The following is a 23,251-nucleotide window of genomic DNA, read 5'->3' as shown; positions in this document are numbered from 1 at the left end:
CAAGAAGGGGCCACACTTTCAAAGTAAAAGGAATTAAATGCAGAACTTGTTCACTAAAAATAAAATTTTTTTCCAAAAACAATAAATGAATGGAACAAGTTGCCTCAGAAAGTCGTTTCAACAAAAACTGGCAGTGGCTTAGCTCGGCTATTCCAGGATATGCGTAGCGAAAGCTAAGCAGACTTGTCGCCGTCCATACTGCCGCCTCAGCTGTGGTTGCGGCGCACGCGAGCTCTCCTTTTCAATCCTCCGACATGTTATCAGGCATGCGACATAGCTGGCGAAGCGAGCACAACGACGAGGCAAGCGGTGTGACGTCATACCAAACGGCGGCGGCGGCTCCGCGGCGAGGCGCACGGTGTGACGTCATGCCTGATGGCGCGGCGTCCGCCAGCTGAGGCGGTTGCTAGGCAACGGCTCAAGGTCGGTCTCTGTGCATCCTTGGAGCACCGCCACAGCGAAATCGCAAGTTCGTGGCCAATGTAGCTCTCGCTACAATATCTAATGAATCGTTTGCTGCATTGCTGTAATTTTATGCTTGTGTTTGTTTGTATCAAATTATGCTGCAATGTATTCTTTTACGTGTTTTTTTTTTCCTGCCACTATGATTATGTTGTAACTCCCCCCCCCCCCTGTAATGCCAGACAGGCGCTGTGGGTAATGTGATAAATAAAATAAATAGATATACTCTTGTCCCACGTGACCACGGTGAAGCTGCAAGACAGCGTTTTGTGGTGTCTTAATTTGCTTTGTTGTTCCATGGTCCTCACATTACTTCTCCCTCCGTTTTCTCTAAGATGATGCTATGGGTATGCGCACAACGTAATCACGGCCAACGTTTAGTGCGTTGTCGCCGGAGCGAAAAACCTGTGACAGTTCCTTCACCAGAATAAGAAGAAAGCCTCATGCCCCAAGTCCGCGCTCATTTTTTTTCTCTCTTGCTTTTGAGGAAATCGTGCGCAATATCACCTGTGTGGCCAATCTCTCCCCCCCCCCCCCCCCCCCCCCCCCCCCCCCCCAAGAGCAATCTGCCCAGGGCGCAAACAAGTCCACGGAGGGCGTAGGAATCAACGTTGGAGGCATGTTGCCTCAGAGGAATGCCAGGTGCACGTCAGGCGCCAGAGCGGACGAGTCCGTTTTACGCGCCTCTAAGGAAGGTTAGGTGGGAGGGGTCCGCAGGAAGGCAAGTGCGGATAGTACTAGAGAAGGTGAGCAGCTCTCTCTTTCAGTCAATTCAAACACAGCTGAAAATTCTTGAAGGACGATGCACATCAGACAAAACGATTGTAGTGCTGCGTTCATAAACACAGGTGCGGTAAAATACAACAGGCGGCACAGAAATTACAGCCAAAAAAATGTCCCCTTTCTAGGTCATTTCCAAAAGTTGTGTATTGTGCAGTCGACCAGGCTAACCACAAAATGCAAGCGCAATAAAGCAAGTGCAGATAAGAAGATTCAAAGGTAAAAATAAATAAATATGGGTTCCCACCATTGCCACCTAACAACAGACAAGGCTGCATATAAGCGGACCTAATGCTAAGTCCAGCCGAAAAGTCAAGTAAGATAGCACGCAGCAAGGCCATTGCTCCGTGTTCAGTCTACATTTGGTCCCTCTTATATGCACCACGGTTGCGGCTAGCGCAGGCCAAGCCTAATTGTAGCTCACTGGAACAGCTCTTTGTTGCATAGTCTGCGCAGGTTGTTATTATTACACATCTTAGAGAGGACATAGTTGCACTAAATAACAGGGACGAAGAGAGAGAAAACACAAACGCTAGTGTTGTCTTCCTCCCCATCTCCTACACTCTAAAGACGAATATGCCTAAATGGGAGTCAGCTGTTCTCTAGTGCACTGCCTTTTATAAAAGGAGGTGTGCTAGAAAATACCTTACTCCCTTTTCACTCCTGTTTGCAGTGTATCTGAACATCCTATCCAAACACCAACTAGCCCAGCTTGCGTATGCGCGAGGACGGAGTAACTACAAAGCATTTTAAATATATTCACACAAAACCGAATGTTATGGAGAGACCTACGGCTTTGATACAAATTTACCGATTTTTAAAATGTAGACATTAATGTCTGCACTCACAAGGGACCTCCATCAAAGCTCCTGGTTTGAACAGAAAAAGCTTAAAACGCATCAACATTATTGATGAAACTGCATGCTGCCTGCTTTTCGGGCACCAGATGGCTATACTGGCTATAAAATGGTGCAAGTGCTGGAACAGACCAAATGAAATGCGGAGACCAATCTTATGATTCAATGTTGTCTGGCATTGCATGAGCACATATGTATAAGTGGCACTGTAGCCTTCATCTGCCATGTTGCTTCATTTGTGTACGAGAGAAAGTAAAAAATTAACCCTAAAATGGCAATTTAAAAATGCAGCAATCCTGTATGCACTAACACTCTGGGTATGTTATTCCTTGCTTCCAGGTTGGGATGAAGTTTACTCTGGTGTCTTTTAATGACTGAATCATTCTAATCTGTTCTACCTGTGCCATTCAGCATGCACTAAAGAATATTACTACCTTTTTAGAGAAAGTAAAAAATTAACCCTAAAATGGCAATTTAAAATGCAGCAATCCTGTATGCAGTAACACTCTGGGTATGCTATTTCTTGCTTCCAGGTTGGGCTGAAGTTTAGTCTGGTGTCTTTTAATCTCACTGAATCATTCTAATCTGTTCTACCTGTGCCATTCAGCATGCACTAAAGAATATTAGAAAGAATGTACTAGCTTTATCCTCTGTGGCAGAGACAGCATGATAAAGATCATGATGAAAATGGTTCTTTGCATACTCCTCAGTTTTTGTACACAATGTTGTTCAGCTCCTGTTTACAATGTTCCACTGGCATTCTGTCATACTACACAGCCAACTGGGTGCACGAGTGATACGACACAGTAAACGCAATCCACAAAACAATTTATTGCACACAGTGCCTCTTTCATCGCATTGTTCATGGTCTATAGTACAGCTCCAGGTGCATGCCTGTCTCAGCTCTCATTCAGCAGCAATGTCGTGGCCAAATGCACATCATTGTTGGAGTTCCTCAGGGCCCTCAGCACGTTCTGCCGCTCAAAACCCATGTCCACGAGCGTCTGAATCTGCAGCAGCAAACACACCTTGTGACTTCTCAGGACACACGCTAGAAAACAGTCAGTACTGCTGGAATTCTGCTTGACTGCGCTAAACATGTTTCCAGCTCGGCAGCCAGTGAAGACTGTGGAACTAAACAATAAAAACACTCATCACAAAACCATGTGAACTTGATGCTATTCAGCATGGCATGGCAGAAACCAAACGCTAGTATGAAGAATTTTGTAACCACCATGTTATCCTCAGTACGTTATGCAGAACAAAAGGTGATGCCTACAGACACAGTGTTCAATTTTTGAGAAATCAAACAAAAAATGAAAATTCTAAACACTGGCCATACAATGCTCACCTTGTCAGATTTGTTGAGTCATGTCTTATAAAAGGAATGTTTCAGCTGACGTGATTGCACGAGTGACAACAAGAACTTCAGTGTGACAAAGCACTGCACTTCGAAATGCAGTAAGGGTGCAGCTACAGATGTGACGCGAGACCTCTGTTGTGGGCTCATGCAGCTGTGACACTTATACAAAGTGACTTGAGCAGAGGCACTGACGAGGCTGTAGCCACTCCTCGCCCATTAGAGCTACGCGACATTGGCGAGAGATGGTGAGCTCAGTAAACTTTGAGACATGACGCACATCGGTTGATATGTCTCAGAGCTACTATGTAGACAATAGCACAATATAAAGCATATGTTTGCCATGACCTGTTCTTTCAGTCTCTCTCACTCAGTAGGTTTCCAGCTCTACGCTAAATCTGAGATGCATCTATTGTTCAGAAGTCAGCCCACAACTGCCTTGTTTTTCCACCACCAACTTCTTTATTTTTTGATGAAATCTGATGAAAGTTCTTCTGCACGTTAGTAATGCTCGCAAGCTTAAGAGCACAAAATTTCAACATCATATCTGACAAATTTTTTTTTCGACAAGCTTTTTCCTCTCCTACACCTTGTGGAAAGCCTGCAGGCTGGACAAAATGTGGTAGAAGACCGGTTCAACATTCACTACATTTTTGAACGCATGGTACGTGTGATGACAGTCTTCTATTTTTTTTTTGCATAGCCCCCAAATTTTTTAAATTTTTTCTAAAGCAATACAAAGTAAGACGTCGCAACGATACGATCCATCAAAATGATAAACCAAGATTGTCATCGTGTATAGTGGAGATCTGCGAGTGCAACTAAACAAACGAGGTCAAAATAGACAAAAAAATGGTAATGAACCACAACCGGCTCTCGCCCGCGCCCCGAGAACAACGGAGTATGTACGCACCTCTAACTACCGCGCCAAGCAGTCGTGCATCGATGCCTACTTCAAGTGACCGTTTTTCAGGCAAAATAAAGGTGCAGTGTTGATGCAGCCTTGTTTCGTACGTTTATTTCTCATTTTTCGTCGATTTTTGATAATTCGAAAACCCGGTTAATTCGATGATTTTTCGCGGTGCGACGAACTTCGAATTAACGAGGTTCTACTGTATTAGCACACTGAAGACCAGGCCACACCATAAAGGAAGTAGACAGATGCAAAGATGCCAAAATAGGTGGCAAAATTAACATACCTGCTCCTCTGTAGAATGGCCATTTGGAACATTGTTTCGGCTTTCTGCATTGAAACAAAGCAGCAACAAAGAGTACTCTTTACAAATTTGTAGCTGCCATGAGCACTAAGTTAAGGGGCCTCTGAACCACCTACTCAGTATGATTAAATAGCAGATTCAACAGATAGAATTTGCTCCTTTGGCCACGTGAGCCAAGTTACACAGCCCTGTGCAGCATGTAGAGCTCACAAATGGTACACAAACGCAAGGTCTCTTTTTCCTACAGCTCCTCTACTATCACAATCATGACATGACAGTGGAACCAATGTGGGGAGGGGCTAATGCTTCTACTAACCCATACCGCTGAACAAAATAGTGGAGGGAGCTGGGCAGTAGTAGTAATATTGACTGCTAATGGCATAGCGGCAGCTGGGGCCACAATGCACCAAACACAAGGTGGTATGAGTAGCCAAAGGCAACAGTAACTGGCTGAGGTCGTTGTGCGTAAGGTGATGTTCTCATGGGCACAGACCCAGAAAGAATGGAGAAGAGAATTCCAGCTGCAGGAAACTGCGAAAGCTAAACGTCAAGTATTTAATTCCTGTGCTTTTCTAGCATGCTCAGCAAATGCTCTTATCAGACAAGATAAGGTTTCTTCTAGGGTACTCATAGTCTCCGAGATGTTTCTCTTTATTTACCAAGTGGTGTTTCATGGTCCTTCAAAAACCAACATCATGTGGCAAATTCCCAAGAATAATTCTCGAATTTTTACATGCCAAAGTATATGCTGTATATCAAAAGACAATGTCTTCAAAACAAGTAAGACTGTATCATTAATCGAAGCTTGGTATCGCAGGTAATTAATTTAGTCTTAAATGAATTGCAGCCTCTTAGGCCATAATTACCAACAATACAGTAGTTAACAAGAACAAGAAGTCTCAGTAAACACTAGAGTGATAAAATATCTAAAACATAAAATGGGTGGATCGCAAAGACAAAATGCTAGCTGTTAGCATAATCAAAGGAGTGAGCTGTTACCATAAACTTCAGTATTCATCACATTATTCCATGCATCCGGATCATCCAAGCTGGGAATGAGCCGCTCAGCATAGCCTTGTGCCATGTGCTGTCGATTCTGAAAGCCAGAGGAAAGCAACAAAACTTGTAAAACGCTACCACCTGCCTTTTATACGCAAAGGCAGAAGTTAATTCATACAGGAATTTGAAGGACAACAATGTTAGCACACAAAAAGAACAAAGATATCTACCACATGCTGAGCAATTTGGTAGCACTACCAGTGCTGGCTCAATTAGGGCAATCTGCTAGATGGGTCGACAATATAAAGTAGAATCTCGATGATACGAACCTCAAGAGGCCACGAAAAATATCTGTATCATCCGCAACTCATGTCATCCAAAACGAACTAAATTTGTATGCAGAATTTACGCAAGTGCCGCATGACTGGTTCGCACATTTATTGTAGTAGGCATAGGATGGGGGATGTTGTCTGCAACATCCGAATTTCTGCTCACTGCCCACAATGCACTCTGGCAAGGGCATTCTACGAATTCGTATCGACCAGGATCGTATCATCGAGATTCTACTTTACAATACTAAGAAAACAAACTACTTTAATAATGAAATGAATAAAATTTATCTTGTGCCTTTTTTTTTTCTTCCATATTACAAACACAATAACGTAGTCGAGAATGCGACAGAATCCCAAACGCCTAGGGCAATACACTAGCCCAATGCTGGGTGCCAAAACATCATGTTTCTTTGTTTTTTAAGTTAGCTGGTTGGTGTCTGTTTTTTTTTTTTTAAGAGACAAGATAGTGGTGATTATTACGCATATGAAATTGCTGCTATGATAAACTGAAATAGAAGGGTTGCAAAACCTACAGGTTAGCCTCTCTTTGTGGTGAAAATTCCATCATAGTGGCAGCACTGCCTGGCTTTGTGACAAATCAGGAACACTGATGGTGTTGCTTAGATAAAGTAGTTGTGCACATGTTCCTAATGGACATATCTGCTGCTCAGTATCTTATCAGTGCTGCTCTTACCATATATTGCTGCGTAAAAGTGACCCCCCTGCTTTCAGCCCTTGTGACCAAAAAAGGCTCAACTCCAAATGTATGTGCTGAGCAACAAAGCTTATTCGAGACAAATGCTTTAAAGTCTGCCTGATATGTCAACAACCTGCCCAGCAACTCAGCAATAGAACAAAATGGAGAGAGAACAGTGACAATTGTGAAGGCATCATCCTCATCATAAGCCTGACCGCAGGACAAAGGCCACCCCTATATCTCCTCAATTAACCCTGTCCTGTTTCCTCCGTACCTGGAGACTAGGCAACTTTTATGCAAAGAACGCAACAACTTCCTTCAATCACCTGGCAAGCACATTTTGGCTCCTGCCCAGGTGCCCCAATACCCAATTTGGAATAAGGCAGCTGCACCAATACTTAAAGGTAAGTGTGAGTTGACCAGGCAGATATGTGGCACACTGTCGACTGTCCCTCATGGGGAGCACATTCACTTCAGCAGCTCATGTAACGTGGCCTTTGGGAGTATGGTCACTGTAGATACGGTGCTGCTGCAACTCAAATGGTGTAATGAATGAAAGCACAGGGCCCACCATGCCCATGGCAGCGGCGGCCAGATGGGGTGGCGTCCGAGAGGCATGACCCCTGGCGTGCTGCAGGAGAAGCTGCCGCTCGAGCAGCTCCGCCTGCTGCTGCCGCTGGATGTCCAGGGTGGCACCCATGAAGGGCTCCTCCCGCGGCGGCGAAGAGCACAGCAGCCGGCCCAGGGTGGCTCCACACACGCTGGCCACCCAGCTGGGCACTTGTAGCAACGAACCAACCCAGAGCACATTCCAGCGGCACAAGACTCCTGCCACCTGGGGGACACCCGCGCTAGCATTTAGTACTGTCAAAAGACTCGCAACAGCTCGCTTGAGAGGCACAGATGCGAAGGCATGTCCGATAAAATCAATGGCTGTACAACCGCATGCTATTATATTCCTGACCAAATGAGCTCTTAATAAACAATTCTCATTTGAAGTGAACCACAACAAGCAAGAAAAGGATGCATAGAAAAATGAGTGCAAAAAAAATTCCTTTCATACTACAATAAGTTCAAGCATGGAAACATAGCTATTTACATGCTTTAGGCCATATCCAAAAATCTGATCTAAAAACAGATTTTGCGCCTTTTCTGAATAGGTCATAACTCAAAGAATTACAAGTGCTCTTGACAACCTATGCCAATATGATCTGAAAGCAGCCTATCTCCTATTAAGGCACATCATGTGCCCATAACCTGATGCCTAAGTGCCAAATGCCGAACATACACTCTAGCAAAAAATAGTAAGTGCTACAACCATACAGCAAAACCAAACTAAGAAACCGCAACACGCAGCAACCTGCCCAGAGGTATGCAGTTGTGTGCACGAGAAAAACTGACAATTTGGCAAGTCAGCCGCGAATTTTGTAGACATCACATGATGAACACAATAGCCTAGTAGCCACTCACCAAAGAACACAGTCCACACACTGCTGTCTCCTTGGAGGTGCTTAGTACCTAACAGAGTGGAAGCAACGGAGCACACATATCAAACGTGAGAGAGCCTGCAGTAATTTGATCTCAAAAAGCACGATGCATGCATCTTGCAGTTACATGGAAAAGTAAAAAAAAAAAAAATGTTTTGATTTCAATGCCTTTGTGTTGTAACAGATGATAAGGAGTGCCCTTAATACCTATCTTATCTGGAGAAGAAAAAGGTGCTCTGTACCTAGAAAGCAGACTACCTGCATTATCTATGGAGCGTCCCAATGTTCAAAGGGCATATTTGCTAAAACTATGCTATAGCTTTGTGCGCACATTTTGCGAGAAGAAACACCATGACACTAAGATCTGCAAGACAAGTTATGGCATACAGTGCAGGTGAACTGAAAGGTGCTCTTGCAAGATGTACCTCAGAGCATGTTACGTCCATGGACTTAAGTGAGCAACATGTATTTGAGAGCACGTAAACTGCAGACCTGTAGCCCCAGTAGGTAGGTCAGTGTTTTTCCTGTAACAGGGATGCCTAGTACGTATGACTGGGCTACCCGTGGGACGTCCAGCAGGTAGCTCACGAAGAAGGAGAACACCAATGCATAGCTGTAAGAAACAAAATAGCAGAATTTACCACTTGTGAGAACAAGTGTATAGTGAGAACAAGTGTATGTTCATGTGAACATTTCTTTAAGCAAGCATTTCAATTGTTTCTTAGTGAACATTTTTAGTTTGAAAGGTGTTCACTAATCCCCAAAGCACATGCAAAACAAGTCAGACTCTGCACATTTAAAGATGGAACGAGGTGCGACATGCACTATGTGTCAATGATGTCTGCACATAGCAAAGTAATAACTCACGGTCCACTCGGAAATGCAGACAGTGGGACCTCGAAATGGCGAAGCGTGTATATAGATGCAAATTCCAAGAGTGTGGCCACTGCCGATGCAGCTAATAGGAAGGACTGGAAATGAGAGCACAATGGTTTCACAAACCAAACGAAAGTTTCGCAAGTTTCATACCACGAACACAACTATGCTCAGAAATAACCGCTGTACTTACAGCGAATTTTCTTGAGCCATAGCGTCGTTCGAATATCCGGAAATAGTAGATAAGGAGCGACCCACACACCAAGTCTTTGGTGTCAAGAAAGCACACTTTCGACGTGACTAGCCTCCAAAACTGGTCAAGACAATGAAAGAGAGAATCGTTAGTGGGCACCGCATAGCACTATATGCACTGCTTATGAACGAATGCTGCTCTCCTACAGTGCAAAAATTTCTCCGCTCGAAGCAAGAAGGATTCTTGCTTACCTCCCCCTTGTCAACGATGTCCGAGATGTCGTACACGATGTAGTGTCTAACCTGGGCAAGTATTGGCGTGTTGAGCGCACATGATGTAAGAAATACTGAGCCTAGAAGCCCCTTGGACACAGGAGCCTTATCTGGAACCGGTGGACACACAGAATATCAAACACCCGGCAATAAAGCTGTCGCACCTGCTCTACATGGTCTGACGAGCAGTGGAACACTGAGTGGAAACGAGTCGAGACCATGACACTGAGGCGGGCATAGTAGTATCTTGTAAGAAAAATACGCAGAAGCCACTTACAGAATCCCGATGTACTGTACTGAGAAAGCATCGCAGCCATTGCTTAAATTCAATTAGCAAAATAAATCGCGCAAATCAGACCGCCAACCATCCTATAACGTGAACCTATCCTAGCGGCTTGTGACGGAAGCTGAGACCCAAACAAGAACATGGATGTTTGAGCAGGGTGCAGAAGCAATCGCTGCAACAACGAAAGGAAAGTGCTAAATTATATTTTTAACTAATAAATAAAATATTAAACTCAATATTGGGTTGTAATTATGCATTTAAATGCCAGAAATAATTTTAAATATTGAAAATAATATTTTATACGAAACCTTTACAACTATTACAACAGTGACAGCACTATTTTCATTTGAACATTTTAAAGAGTTTAACAGAGGTTTAATGCAGTCACACTCAACATTTATTACTTTATAACTTCCACTCCTTATTTTCTGCGCTCTTTTAGAGATCTGTGTGTTTGTATTACCCGCCGACCGCACGGAAAGTCGTGGCATGAAGTTGTCCATGCCCTGCTGCACATATGTGTTTCTGCGAAGCATGTGCTCGTTTCTCGCTGTTCCGTTTGCTCCATAGAGTTTCTTACTGTTTGCTCACATGTGAACTGTTCCGTCTAGCGATGTTGATGGGTGCCTCTCGGTATTTTATAACAACACCAATTTTCTACGTCAACTCAGGTGCGGGAGAACACGCCTCATGCACGTTTAAATCGAAGGCATGCAGCATTTATTTTAAATCATACGATGTTGACTGCCAGTGGTGCCACTTTTGCATGAAACACGTTGATTCCCTCTTATTTCTAGGGCCTCATCTTGGTCATCACCACACAGTCGTGCTGGCAGATGCCCTCCACAGGCTTCAAAAATTGTTGATTCCTAAGCAAGAGACCATATTCTCGACTGGAACCGATGAACACGGCCTAAAGGTACAACATCGCGCAGTGGATTTCATAATTTATTCAAGGAGTGGCTATATAGGAGCACTATGTCAACGTTTATACGTTGCTGTGACACTGTCAGTTCTCGTACTTTTGTATGTGCTGACATGACGTTATTTTGTTTCCGTGTTCCGGACTGTAGATCCAACAGGCCGCATCAAGGGCAAGTCAAGATGAACTGACTTTCTGCAATGGAGTTTCGAGGCAGTTCAGGGTGTGTGTGGAGATATCAACATTTTTAATCGGCTGTTTGCCGCTTTGTAGTTTCTTCACGAGTGGTTACTCATTTCAGGATTTGTTTGACAACACGGGCATCACCTATACAGATTACATTCGCACAACAGAAGATAGACACAAGAAATGTGTTGAGCACTTCTGGGTACGTGAATTGAAACTTACCACACGTAGTGCAATGGATTGCTGCAAAGTGACGAAACGTTATTGATATCCGTTTATTTTGTAGAAAACACTGCAGGCAAAGGGATGGATATACACAGGCACCTACAGAGGGTGGTATTCAACGCAAGATGAGCTGTTTGTGCCTGAATCTGACGTAACGGAAGTAAAAAATGCCAGTGGTACAGTACAGAAGGTGAGTCATAACTCAGCAGTGCAAACTTATGTTCTGCTGCTGCAAATTTATTTTGCAGAAGTTTAGTTGTGCACCAGGTTGTGATATCCATATAAGAAGTGCCATATAGCCGTGGTCACAAAATTTTATGTTGCGTTTGTAGTTTTGCTCAGGTACATAGTGCATGAGTAGGTGCTTTCGGTCTACGTGCTATGGACGACATAAGCACTGTTAAGAAGAACTTCTTGTTGGGCGAGTTGGTGCATAAAGGGAAGGAGCAAATTTGCTTGCTCATTGCATTGGATGCACCGGTTGTGAGCCACTGCTTAAAAATATCAGAATTCTGGGCAGGAGCAATGACAAAGTTTCCCGTAAACTTTTAGAAGCATACCATATTAAGGCAAGAGGCGATAACTGCGTGAGTGACACCTCTGTTTCATTGTACAACGCGGAAAAGGATTTTTTGAGCGGTTTTGATGGATTGTCGCGCAGGGTTTGATTTGCCTCCTTATTCTCTGTCCCCTCTTTGTAGTCACGTGTGCACACTGCCCATAAAGCGGCACTGAATCGAATAAAATAAGCACTGTGTTGCCTTCTGTTTTTATGTTGTTCTTTTTTTGTCATTTTTCCATCATATATCCATAGCAGCTTGACATTTGTCATGCCCTGCCCATGGTCGAGGACAGATGCGATTGGAGAAGTAGTAGCCCTTGGTATTGACTTTCAAGTGTGCATATTTCTTGCGTTTGGTTGGCTAGAATGAGATTTCACAAGCTGCACAGTACACAGGCTATGCAGCTTGCAAAGCCTCACTTATGGCGGTGTGATAGCACTATTGCATTATTATATAATCACAAGTAATATGGTATTATTATAGCTTGTGATGCTGTGATAATATTCTATTATCACAGCATTCGTTCGTTTATGGTTCTGGATGCTGAGGTGTGACACTGATTGTGTTTGTACCCGTGTGTGCTTGATGCTGAATGTACAAGTACAAACATTGTACAGGTGCAATATTGAATTGTGTACATCAGACAGAATAATAGTCAGGCAATGAAAAGCACACCCAAGAGAATGCTTGTTTGCATTTCTCGCTTTGTTTTCTTTGTGCAGTTTTAATTAGTTTCATTACCGTGAAAATAATGACTGTTTTTGTGAGCCTCAGACAGAATTTTTCTTGCAAAATATTGCTGCACGCTTGCATAGTAGCACTTTGGCGTTGAAAAGATCTGAGGTAGTAAATGAGGACTCCCGGTTTTCGAACCAAGTCCAAGTCATATCTTCCACGCAAAGTACACATACCGGAACTTGTCATAGTTGTCCCATTTGCTGAGTGCTGCGACATGTTTACGTGTCAGTCCAGTCTTCTGTGTCTTCATTCGGGAAGCCATGAAAGATGGAAGGCTTCTGTGGATGCAGAAAAAGCACCGGAGTAGCAACTGGAAGAGCCTACATGATCTGTAGTGCATCTGGTTGGTCTGAAGGGTTTTCTGATGGAAGCCTGAACTCAGGATCCAGGCCTAGTAGCCGGTGACTGGTGCGGTGAACTGGTGTGATGTATGCAGAAGCGGAAAGGCGGGGGCTGCGGTCACATTGTCAAGGGGGCATACAGAGCATGGGCTTACACTCAGCACCTCTAGACAGAACGCCAGCCCGGTCTTAAAAATCGAAAGCTGAAATCAGATGGCGGCACAGGCACTGAGAAGCTCGAGTGAGACCAAGCGACTTTGTGGTTGTCGATGTGAGGCTGTGATGCAAGCATGCGGCAATATGCGAGTTTTAGAAAAACGCAAAATGCATGAAAATGATGGAAGTTGAATGAGCTTTCTGAAGATGTTTAAATGCAAATACATGTAGTGAATATTGCAAAAAAAATTGCCAGACACAATTGAAAATTAATAAAAAAATGTGTTGACAATACAATATCTTTTGGAGAAAAAAATTTTAAAACATTCTGGAACATACAAAGTGTTTCAGAATTGTTCAAAAGGTACCCACCAAATCTTTGAAATTATAACTAAAAGCTTTTTGAGCTAGGAAAATTTGACACTACATGAAAAAAAAGTAGTTTTCAGGGTGTTCTTGACATAAATTTTTCACTCTGAGCAAAGAATTTGCGTACAAATGTATCACAATAAAGCTCAATAAATGTGCTTTTCAAGGTTATCAGTTTGACCTGAGAACAGTTTAGGAGAACGATTTAGGAGCAGTCGGAAGTTGTCAATAACTTCCACGAAGAGCTTCGAGCTGTTGTGGAGCATCAATCCTAGATCTGTGCTCTGATTTCTGCCGGGCCTTGAGTCTGTTCTTTTTTGAACAAATGGAAGTAAATCTTGCCCACGTGATGTCAAGACACTACAGAAACCAGAAGTATCATTTATGACATCAGTGCAATGTGGAAACTGGATCCAAGAGCGAACAAACAGACAAAAATTGGAAAACGAAACTTACGGGCCGATAGGTGCCCACATTTCATGCTGAGATTGTGCAATGTCTTCGTCTGAATCGAAATCTGATGACGCAATATCATTGGAGTTACTGCTACTTGATGCATCGAAACAATCTGCTGCAGATGCTGCAGAATCACGCGGAGGGGTTTTTTTTTAGCACATGCCATCCTTGCGGCCAATGCTGTTTTGCATGCACACCACGTCAGAACCTCATCATCACGGGTGTTTTGAAAATTGCTGCCTTGCGTTAAAGATACAAACTATGCAAGAAATGAAATTAGAGTGAGTAGTAAGTATGTAAGTGTAAGTAAATTAGAGGTCCTAACGCCTTTTGATGCAGGGCAGGCATTTTATCTAAACAACCCACAGATGGTGCAACAAGTCTTCAGTGGCCGCGCTAGCTGCTTCGAATCCGTCGATCACCAGTAATCGATGCATAGTGGCGTGATTAAAAAGAGTTCATCTGTAGCCAGTGGTGCGGGCTGGGACACATTTTAAGAGCGTTAGTCCTTACTCATCACGTTTCGAGATTTCGTGGGGTCTGCTACCACCCTGATATCACAGTGGCATCTGTGGCAGCAACTAGAAAACAACACATCTCGCATTGAGGCTTGTAGTGCCATCTACAATAGCATTGTAGAAACAACCATATCAATTCTAGTAAACCAAACAGCTAACGCTCGTTACTTCAACGTCTTCCAGACGGTGGCGGCCATTTTTTCTTGTTTCTTTTTTTTTTAGTCCCAGTATAATCTGCATGAGACAGATTTGGAAGGCATGTGTGCTTTATAGCAAATAGACCTTAAAGAAAACATTCGAACCAGGCCTGTTTCGTTAGAAAAGGAAAGGGTTAGTGATATAAGAGGAGTGGGAAGGGTTTCGAGTGAGCGGTTGACATTCCCTTGCATCTGCTGAATGTGGCCTGACTAAAGTAAAAGCCTCCTGCGTGGGTGCGGTTTGGTCTCCAACACAATGGTTCTATTGATTATCCATGGTTTTACGTTGAGTGACCTTACCTGGCACCTGACTATATGAGGGCTGAAAAAGCCAAACTGCAACTTGCCCGCTGTCACACCTGATGAAGGAACCAAGTAGTTCTTAAATGTCATGTTTTCTGATTTTTTTTGTTGTAGTTGTTTTCTAACCTAAATTTTATTTATAGCAAATATTTCAATGTTTCAGTATTTCAGCATTTTAATTTTTATTTAGGAGGCAGCTTGAAAAGTGGAAAGTGTGAAATGATATTTCTTGCATAAAAGTTACTGAAACCATAAAAGCCTGGGAAGTGCATTTGTAAGGGCTTGTTGCTTTAAGAGGGACATGGCTTTCAAATCACGAAAATTTCGAGAAAAATAAAGTATAGAAAACACCATATTTCATATGATAAGTTCCTTCTAATTCTATACGGAAAAATTTTACAGTGATTTTTACACTGAAAAACAGTGATTTTAAAGCATGTTTTCTGTGAACGTAGGTAGCAAAAAACATGCTGAAATCTCCGTCAAAGTGCCAGTTTTCTCAAAAGTGCTTCTTGACCTGAATGTCCTGCTTGCAGATTTTGCAGATTTGAAATTTTAAAATTTCACCTTCGGAACCCGTGTCCCTCCTTAAAGGGGCCCTGAAATGATTTCTATGGGCATATTGTAGTGCAACAGATTCGTATAGGTGGTCTTTGTGTTCATTGGAGTGAAATTTGAATGCTCTGTGTGGACATTATAATTTAGAAATAACTTTTAAAAACCACTGCTCACTAGCTTGCAGCCGATTAGGGCGGTACACCCATTGCATGTTGCTTACCTTGATGATGTCAGTGGGCAGAAGAGCCAGCCATCAAGCTCACCCTGTCTGCCCACTGACATCATCGAGGTAAGGAGTGCTCAGTGGGTGTGTTGCCCTAATCATCTGTGAGCTGCTGTGAGCAGTGGTTTTTAAAAGTTATTTCTAAATTATTATGTCCACACAGAGCATTCAAATTTCACTCCAATGCCCACAAAGACCACCTCTACGAATCTGTTGCACTAGAATATGCCCATAGAAATCATTTCAGGGCCCCTTTAAAGGGATGCCGCAGACGTATTGAAGTTGGCCTGTATCAATAAGGTACTGCATTCAAAACTTGAAGAGATCACTCTAACCGAAAATGGAGTTTTTATTCAATTGAATTCAGTTTTATTGCATCAAGGTTAGAATTTATTACAAAACTTACACACAGAAGAAAGTCCCAGAGTTACTGTATCGGGACCTCCTATAAATGTCAAATCAAGATCAGATAGTAAAGCAACAATGACAGGTAATGCAATAGATCATACATAGCTAATAAAATAATTGTAGCATTTGAGATGACTAGAACATAGTTTTGTGATACTTAAGTAAAGTGTATGTCATTGAAGTGACACTATTAGGCAAAAGAAAATAAACTGAACGAATACATTGAACAGCACATCTCATAGTAAATTTTTACGAAAACAAGAGGAAAGGGGAATAACAGTACAGAATTCTAGTGTCTGAATACAGAAAAAATCATTACCCATGCAGAGCTGGTAAGTATTGAACATTCGTCGCCGAGCTAACAGGAGTTATTTTCTATAGGTAAAAGGAAAATTTTAACTTCCGAGGAAAATCTGCTTGTGTTTGGTGATCGGATAACGCGTTCCAGAGCATGATAGCAGAGAAATGAAAAGTTTTTTTGCCATAATTTGTTCGTACTCTAGGAAATAATAGATTTTTGTTCCTTGCGAATTGTGTTTTGTTATCGTTGAATAGTGAAACATGCGGGATAAGTGATACTGGAAGCTCACCATTTAGTAACTTATGGAAGAATATGCATCGGTTATATTTAAAAAGTTCAGTGACAGTCAGGACTCCATTTTCGTGTAGTAATTGTTAAGGTTTTTGAGTCGTTCAGGCTATAAGTTATTATTCTGAATGTGCAGTATTGAATGATTTGTAAAGAGATTAAGTATGTGATGTAAGTGTTTCTCCAGGCTGACCAAAAAGCAAAATACAAGTGCCACTATCACCTATTATCGTTGATTAGTGAAACACGCAGGATAAGTAATACTGGAAGCTCACCATTTAGTAACTTATAGAAGAATATGCATCAGTTATATTTAACGAGTTCAGTGACAGTCAGGATTCCATTTTCATGTAGTAATTGTTTAGGTTTTTGAGTCATTCAGGCTATAAGTTATTATTCTGAATGCGCAGTTTTGAATGATTTGTAAAGAGATTAAGTATGTGATGTAAGTGTTTCTCTAGACTGACCAAAAAGCAAAATACAAGTGCCACTATCACTATCCACGTTTGCAAGTAAAGTGTGTGCATCGACATAGATTTCTTGGCGTAGATTCTGAGGTCGAGCTACAGTGCTGTTCACTTCAAAATGGTGGCCGCCGGTGCTTTTCAGTATGGATGTCACAAGTTTGAATTGAGTGACGTGGAATCTTTCAAATTTAATTTTTCAGGCATAAATATATCTTTTGCTGGTGGCCATCCGTCAGCATACCCTTAAAGAGCCGTAGAAAAAATTTTTGCCGAGAACAATAACTGGATGTAGTACTCCCCGGTTTCTCTTGAAAGTCATGTGAAAGCCGATCGTAACATGTGTAGCAAGGACTCTTAAAATTCACTCTGTTGTAATGCGTGCTAAGTTGAAATCAATGTGTGTTTGGCACCTGCTTTTTTTTTCTGTGGCTTCCTCACTACGCAGCCTAATTCAATGGTTTTCAATTTAGGTGAACGTTGAATCTGGGCACCCTGTAGAATGGATGGAAGAGAAAAACTATGTGTTTCGCTTGTCTCACTTTCAAAAAGATCTTCTGCACTGGCTTCAATCTTCTGGTAAGTAACATGGAAATACTGTTTTTTTTTATACTTTTACATTTCCAGCTGTCTGTTATTTTTAACCCACCACAGTGGCTTAGTGACAGTGGCATTAAGGCACTGAGCCCAAGCTCGCCGGATCAGATCCCGGCTGTGACGGGTCGCTTTTCAGTGGAGATGATAAAAATTCATATTCACCCGCGTTCTGTGTGGCAAGCACTCATTAAAGAACCTCAGGTGGTCAAAATACCCCACACCCAGTGTTAAGTTTTGAGACGTTAAACCCTGCATATACTGCCCTGCCCTTTTTGTTATTTTTTGCAGAAGGAGTAGTGAAGCCTGCCAAGTTTAAGAACCTCCTTGTGCACTGGATAAGCGCGGGGCTTCAGGATCTCTCTGTGTCCAGAGAAAGCACACGAGTTCACTGGGGCATTCGGGTGCCTGGTGACAGCTCACAAACAGTATGTTGCAGCTTGTTATTAAAGGAAAAATTGCACATTCAGAAGTGACACATGGACAAAAAAAAAAAAAGGTGATAGAACTGCGGACTCCTTTTATTAGTTAAATTCTGAATGCAGGTATTTGTATACATCTTTGCTGTGAAGATGAAAATTTTTTGACTGCTTTAAAGGCAGTAGTGTTCAGTAGCTGGGAAGCTTCTTTGAAACTGTGGGTTTCATATTCCAAATAGGTTATCTAAAAATACCTTCTTAATTCTTAGTCTGTCTGCCAGAATAAAGCTGTAAAGCTGTGGAGATGTGCCTGTAGTCCCATAATTTGCAACATGGTTGCACTGACATATCAAGAAACTAAAGAGCCTAGAGTTGTGTCATTTTTCTGCTTGATTTTTTGTGGAGAGTTTGACTGGGATGCCCGAAACTCATTTTTTAGAGATATTGTAGTAAATAATCCCACGCTGTGCATACTTCGAGTCATAGTTTTCAGTAGCTCCTACTGAATTTGGGACTGAAGCCTCTACAAAAAGGCTTTGCTGTGCACTTTATGTAAATAACTTTTCTAGTGGCCTTGTACGTAGTTGCAGAACGAGTGCACTAAATTTATCAAGAGGGTTATGTAGAGCGGGGAGTTGAAACCACACAATCCTTTCTGCATTCCAGATCTATGTTTGGCTTGATGCACTAGTCAACTACCTCACAGTGAGTGGTTACCCAGAAAAAAACTTCACATGGCCTCCAGATTGTCATGTTATCGGAAAGGACATTCTCAAGTATGTACACCTGCATTTTAGACTATGTAACTGTGCAGCTTTGCCTGTTAGGCTATAGGCCCACAGATGAAAATCTGAAATCGATACTTTCTCCTTGAGTAGAAGGATTAAAAATGGGTTGGCAATTTCTCTAGTGCAGTTTCATGACAAACTCTGTGAGTCATGTCTGTCTATCATGGTGCCACCAGGCCATACTGAATGCCCTTATCATTTGTTTGGGTACTGAAATTTACTTTATTTTTTTGCCCTGTGTTCTATTTGAACAGCGTGTTCACTCTTTGGTTGAGAGCCACCATTACTTTTTTATAGTGTTACATGTGTGTTTGGTAGCTATATAAAAATTTGACATCTTATTACTATGTCTACAATTTTTTTTTTTTATTTGATACCTCAAGGGCCCCTGGTATGGGGCATTACATGAGGGATGGGCATGACAGTTAAACAATAATGGTCTTGATGGCTTTCTTAAAATGGATGGCGTTGATGTGATGCACGGCGTCCTGTGGTAGATCATTCCAGTCCCGGGATGACGTGACGAAAAAAGTTATAACTTGAAAATTCAAATGCAGCTTGAGAGGTTTCATAAAATTAAATTTCTTTCAAACTAGGCAGTTAGTTCTTAAGTATGGTAATAAAGTTCTTAGTGCTATGGGAATTTATTCTTTTGTAGAATTAAAATAGCAGGTTGTGTGAATTCAGGATTGCTTATTTCTAACATGCATCATTTTTTTTTAGTGCGTGGTTTTAAACTGTTTTTTGTTTCTTGAGCTTTGCTCTGCGAAGTGGTGCTTGTACAGCCACACTTACTATGCTCGGACCAGGTTTCATGGGATCTACTGGCCTGCTTTCTTGATGGCAGCTGGGCTGGAGCCACCTCGCAGCATTCTGTGCCACTCACACTGGACTGTGAATGATGAAAAGGTTTGCACCTATCAGTGTCTTATTTGCTCTTGTTTACTACTATTTACTGGTTAAATGATCTTGTTTGTTGATTGTCCGTTTCTCAGATGTCGAAAAGCAAGGGAAACATTGTGTGTCCTTACAAGAAGGTCGACAAGTACACAGCTGATGGGATCCGTTACTTTCTGTTGAAAGAAGGCGTGCCACACTCTGATGGCAGTGAGTTTAACCTCCTGTTTTCCTATATCTGCACCCTAGTGGTGCCTCTGAGTATCACAGAATCTTTGTGCAACCCTCCGTACCCATTTGCTCCTCGACTACCGAGCACTAGCTTTATGACGGAAGCCAAGTCCCCGAAACAAGGAACATAAGGGATTTTTTTTTAAATTGTAGTATTGATTAGTTGGAGATTAATAATGTAATTATTTTATCATATGAAGATAATTGATATGCAAGCAGAAGAAGAAACAACCACATGTCGCCGATGGGATCAGAACCCACACCGGACATGAAATTCGGAGGTCGTGGGTTCGGATCTCACCGGCGACATTTGGCTGTCTTTTCGTCTGCTTTCTTATCAGTTATCTTTGAGCGATAAAATAATTAGACTACTAATCCGCAATTAATCAACAGCAAAAATTAAAAAGAAAACATCCCCTATGCTCCTTGGTTTCGTTGACTCTTGGCTTCCGTCATGTATATCATAACGAGCATTTCTTTACACTCCCTTGTCTGCTGAATAGCACTAGTTTTGTTGTATTGGGTTGTGTATATAAGGCGATAGTGTGCAGAGTTGGATAGCTGTGGTGTAAAATTTTAAGGCAAGTTACCACTTAGGTAATTATACTGCAGGCCGAAACTGCACAGTGACAAAACTAATAACATTAGTGACCCAAAATTTCATATGAATTTACATATGTTGGAGATTTTTAATGTATAAAAGAGCCATGTGTGGGTAGAAGTTAAATTAATATTTAAGGATTTAATATTTCAAGTCTGTTGTGCACCAACTAAGAACTTGTTTTGACATCCATCATTAAAGAATTCACCATTTCCTTCTTCAGACATTCATATCTTTTTACTATGTTACAACTGAACCTCGTTGTAATTAAACAGTTTATAACGATATAATGGATATAACGGAGGAATGACGATTCCCCTTGAAAGCCCTTCGACTTCGTTGTAACGAGGTTCAACTGAATATGTTTTAAACCTTATTATTGAGTTATTGTCAATATTCCTCTGATATAAAGGTAGTATGGTTTATGAATAATCTCTTAGCATACACTGTCTGTTTGTGTCCTGCCACTTTAACTTGAATATTGTTTTTTTTTTTTGTTTAGATTTCAACAACACAAAGGTCCAACATCTGCTAAATGCTGAACTCGCAGACACCCTAGGTAACCTCTTGAGCAGGTGTACTGCTCCACTTGTGAACAAGCATCAGATATTTCCATCATATGACCAAGAAACATTTGAAAGCTTTACTGACGGCCAGGAAGTCCTCAATAGACTTCATGACCTTGCAGGTACTTTTTTATGCATCATGCTAAATATTGTTTCTTCCTTCACAATGTTAGGCTGATATGCTGTGCTTTTGAGACTGTTCCTTTCAGCATGCACCATTTGGCTGGGAGGTTATAGTTCGAGTGTGAAGCTACTGTAGCAAAGCACCGCTGCAACATCCTATGCGCAGATGCAAGGTCCTGCCTTATGCGTTGCATTGTAGCTTGAAAGGAGCTGCTTCAAAACAAACATACTTGTTAGGTCTTTGATTTAAATAGTTTTTGACCTGTTGACATGTGCCTTCTTTGCAGCATTTAAGCTCTAGGCTTGCCCTTCATTACCTTCTTTCCCATTTCCCATTTGTAAAGCAAGTCGGTGAATTTGTTCTTTGCATTTGTCTGGTTTCTTCGCATTCCGACCATATTTTATTGTTTAATTCGTCGTTGTACCGTGCAACATGTCTTTATTGTGTCCCGGCAGACAAAGTGCAGGACAAGTACGTGGAGGGCAATATCTACCAAGGCATCGATGAAGTGATGGCGGTGCTGCGGCGGACAAATGCGCTTGTCCAGAACTCTAAGCCCTGGGAGTTGGCCAAGTGCGACTCGGAAGAAAAACGGTTGCACGCCGTGCTACACGTGGCGCTCGAGGTTTTGCGTGTGTCCGCCATTGTGCTGCAGCCAGTCATCCCTGTGCTGGCGGCTAGGATCCTCGACAAGCTGCGGGTCCCCGCCGGAGAACGGAACTGGGCGGACGCCCAGTCGCCTGCCCTCGACCCGAGGCCTCTGACCACAGACCGCACGCACGTGTTCTCTAGACTGAAGGTGCAGTCAGCGGCCGCATAGCGCAGATATTTTAGGATTTATAGGGGGCTACTAGCGTAGATTGTTTTGTAATTTAAAAAATTATGAAATTAAAATTGAGAAAACAGACATGAAGAGAGAGAAAGTAAAACTTTATTTCAGCACATCACTAGGTGTCGAGAAGATTCTGTGCCAGTCACCAAGGCCAGCTGGTTTGCAGCTGGTCAGAGGTAAGCCAGGCCTGCCACTTTAAAGGGGAAGGATAGGGATAGTGGGCAGGGACTCCCCCCTTTCTGGAGTCCGTGATTAATGAAAGACTGAATTGCGAGGACCAGATTACTGATGGTTCCATAAAAAGTGCAGCGGCCAGGGTGGCAGAGAGTCGGGTGGTTGGATGAGATAAGGAAGTTTTCGGGGATAAAGTGGCAGGATGGGGTTGATTGGAGGTCGCTGGGAAGGGAGGCCTGTCTTGCAATGGGTGTCACAGGGCTGACGAGGATGATGGCAATGGGGCAGGAGAAAAAGAATGCTCCAGATAAGCAAAAGGGAGTGACAATGATTGTGATGGTCTTCACGAAGATGTTTAAACCGAGGTTAACAAAATGGGACCAAAAGTGGCTGCAGAAGACTAAATTTTTGCAGACTAGTTGGGGTCATCAGTTCACGGCTTTCCACCCTGTTGAGTAGGGACTTCCTCTCACTGTCTCAGGGTGTCGGTGGAACGGTTGAGTCAGCTCCTTAGTGGGCACCGAAACAATGTCGGTTTGCAGCAGTTGCTGGTGTCGCAGGGTGGCCTACTGCGTCTGGTGGTTGGCGTGACGTGCAAGCAGGGGGGCTGTAGCTTGAATGCCCCAAGAACGCACTCACAGGATGCACAGGAAGTTCAGAGCATTGCCTGCCAGTGTGACTGCCACTTCGCCCATAAAAAGCAAATTCAATCTGCGACTGTGTTGCACTAAAAATGCTCAAGGCACCATTGAAGCTGCTTAAAGTCTTTACGCAGAATCCAGGCGAAAATGTTTATTTGGTGTCATCCCAGTGAAATTTTAGGCCAAAACAAAATGCGTTATGAAAAAAAAAAATCGAAAAGCATCACTGGGAGCTCTTCTGTGTCTATCATTTCTTACATAGAAAGTATCGTTTAAAGTACATTTAAAATCTTTGAAACACGTTTTCTTTTTTATTGCGCAAATTTGCCTTATGGGATAAAGGAAAAGGC

The 23,251-nt window shown here is 42.4% G+C and overlaps 2 protein-coding genes across 2 annotated transcripts; one reads left to right on the top strand and one right to left on the bottom strand.

Moving 5' to 3' along the window:
- Nucleotides 1–2,906: 2,906 nt before the first annotated feature.
- LOC149341881 (ubiquitin-associated domain-containing protein 2-like) lies at nt 2,907–9,950 on the bottom strand. Its single transcript, XM_089544152.1, has 10 exons — nt 9,810–9,950; nt 9,512–9,642; nt 9,261–9,380; nt 9,059–9,162; nt 8,684–8,804; nt 8,175–8,222; nt 7,276–7,539; nt 5,676–5,772; nt 4,659–4,702; nt 2,907–3,109 (listed from the first exon to the last, which is right to left on the bottom strand). The coding sequence occupies exons 1-10, from the start codon at nt 9,847–9,849 to the stop codon at nt 2,999–3,001; spliced, it is 1,080 nt and encodes a 359-aa protein (XP_089400278.1). The 5' UTR covers nt 9,850–9,950; the 3' UTR covers nt 2,907–2,998.
- A 401-nt stretch (nt 9,951–10,351) lies between these two features.
- Nucleotides 10,352–22,974, top strand: MetRS-m (Methionyl-tRNA synthetase, mitochondrial). Its single transcript, XM_089544151.1, has 12 exons — nt 10,352–10,489; nt 10,616–10,737; nt 10,892–10,963; nt 11,042–11,128; nt 11,213–11,341; nt 17,508–17,613; nt 17,920–18,056; nt 18,714–18,823; nt 19,645–19,744; nt 19,831–19,942; nt 21,067–21,252; nt 21,710–22,974. Exons 1-12 carry the CDS (start codon nt 10,432–10,434, stop codon nt 22,072–22,074), a joined length of 1,584 nt encoding a protein of 527 aa, XP_089400277.1. The 5' UTR covers nt 10,352–10,431; the 3' UTR covers nt 22,075–22,974.
- The last annotated feature ends 277 nt before the right edge of the window (nt 22,975–23,251 follow it).

This window comes from Amblyomma mixtum, chromosome 5 (assembly GCF_055824585.1).
Source record: "Amblyomma mixtum isolate Tamu chromosome 5, ASM5582458v1, whole genome shotgun sequence".
Classification (NCBI taxonomy): Eukaryota; Metazoa; Arthropoda; class Arachnida; order Ixodida; family Ixodidae; genus Amblyomma; species Amblyomma mixtum.
Note: the sequence above shows the minus strand (reverse complement) of the source record. Positions and strands in the feature narration are given on the sequence as shown.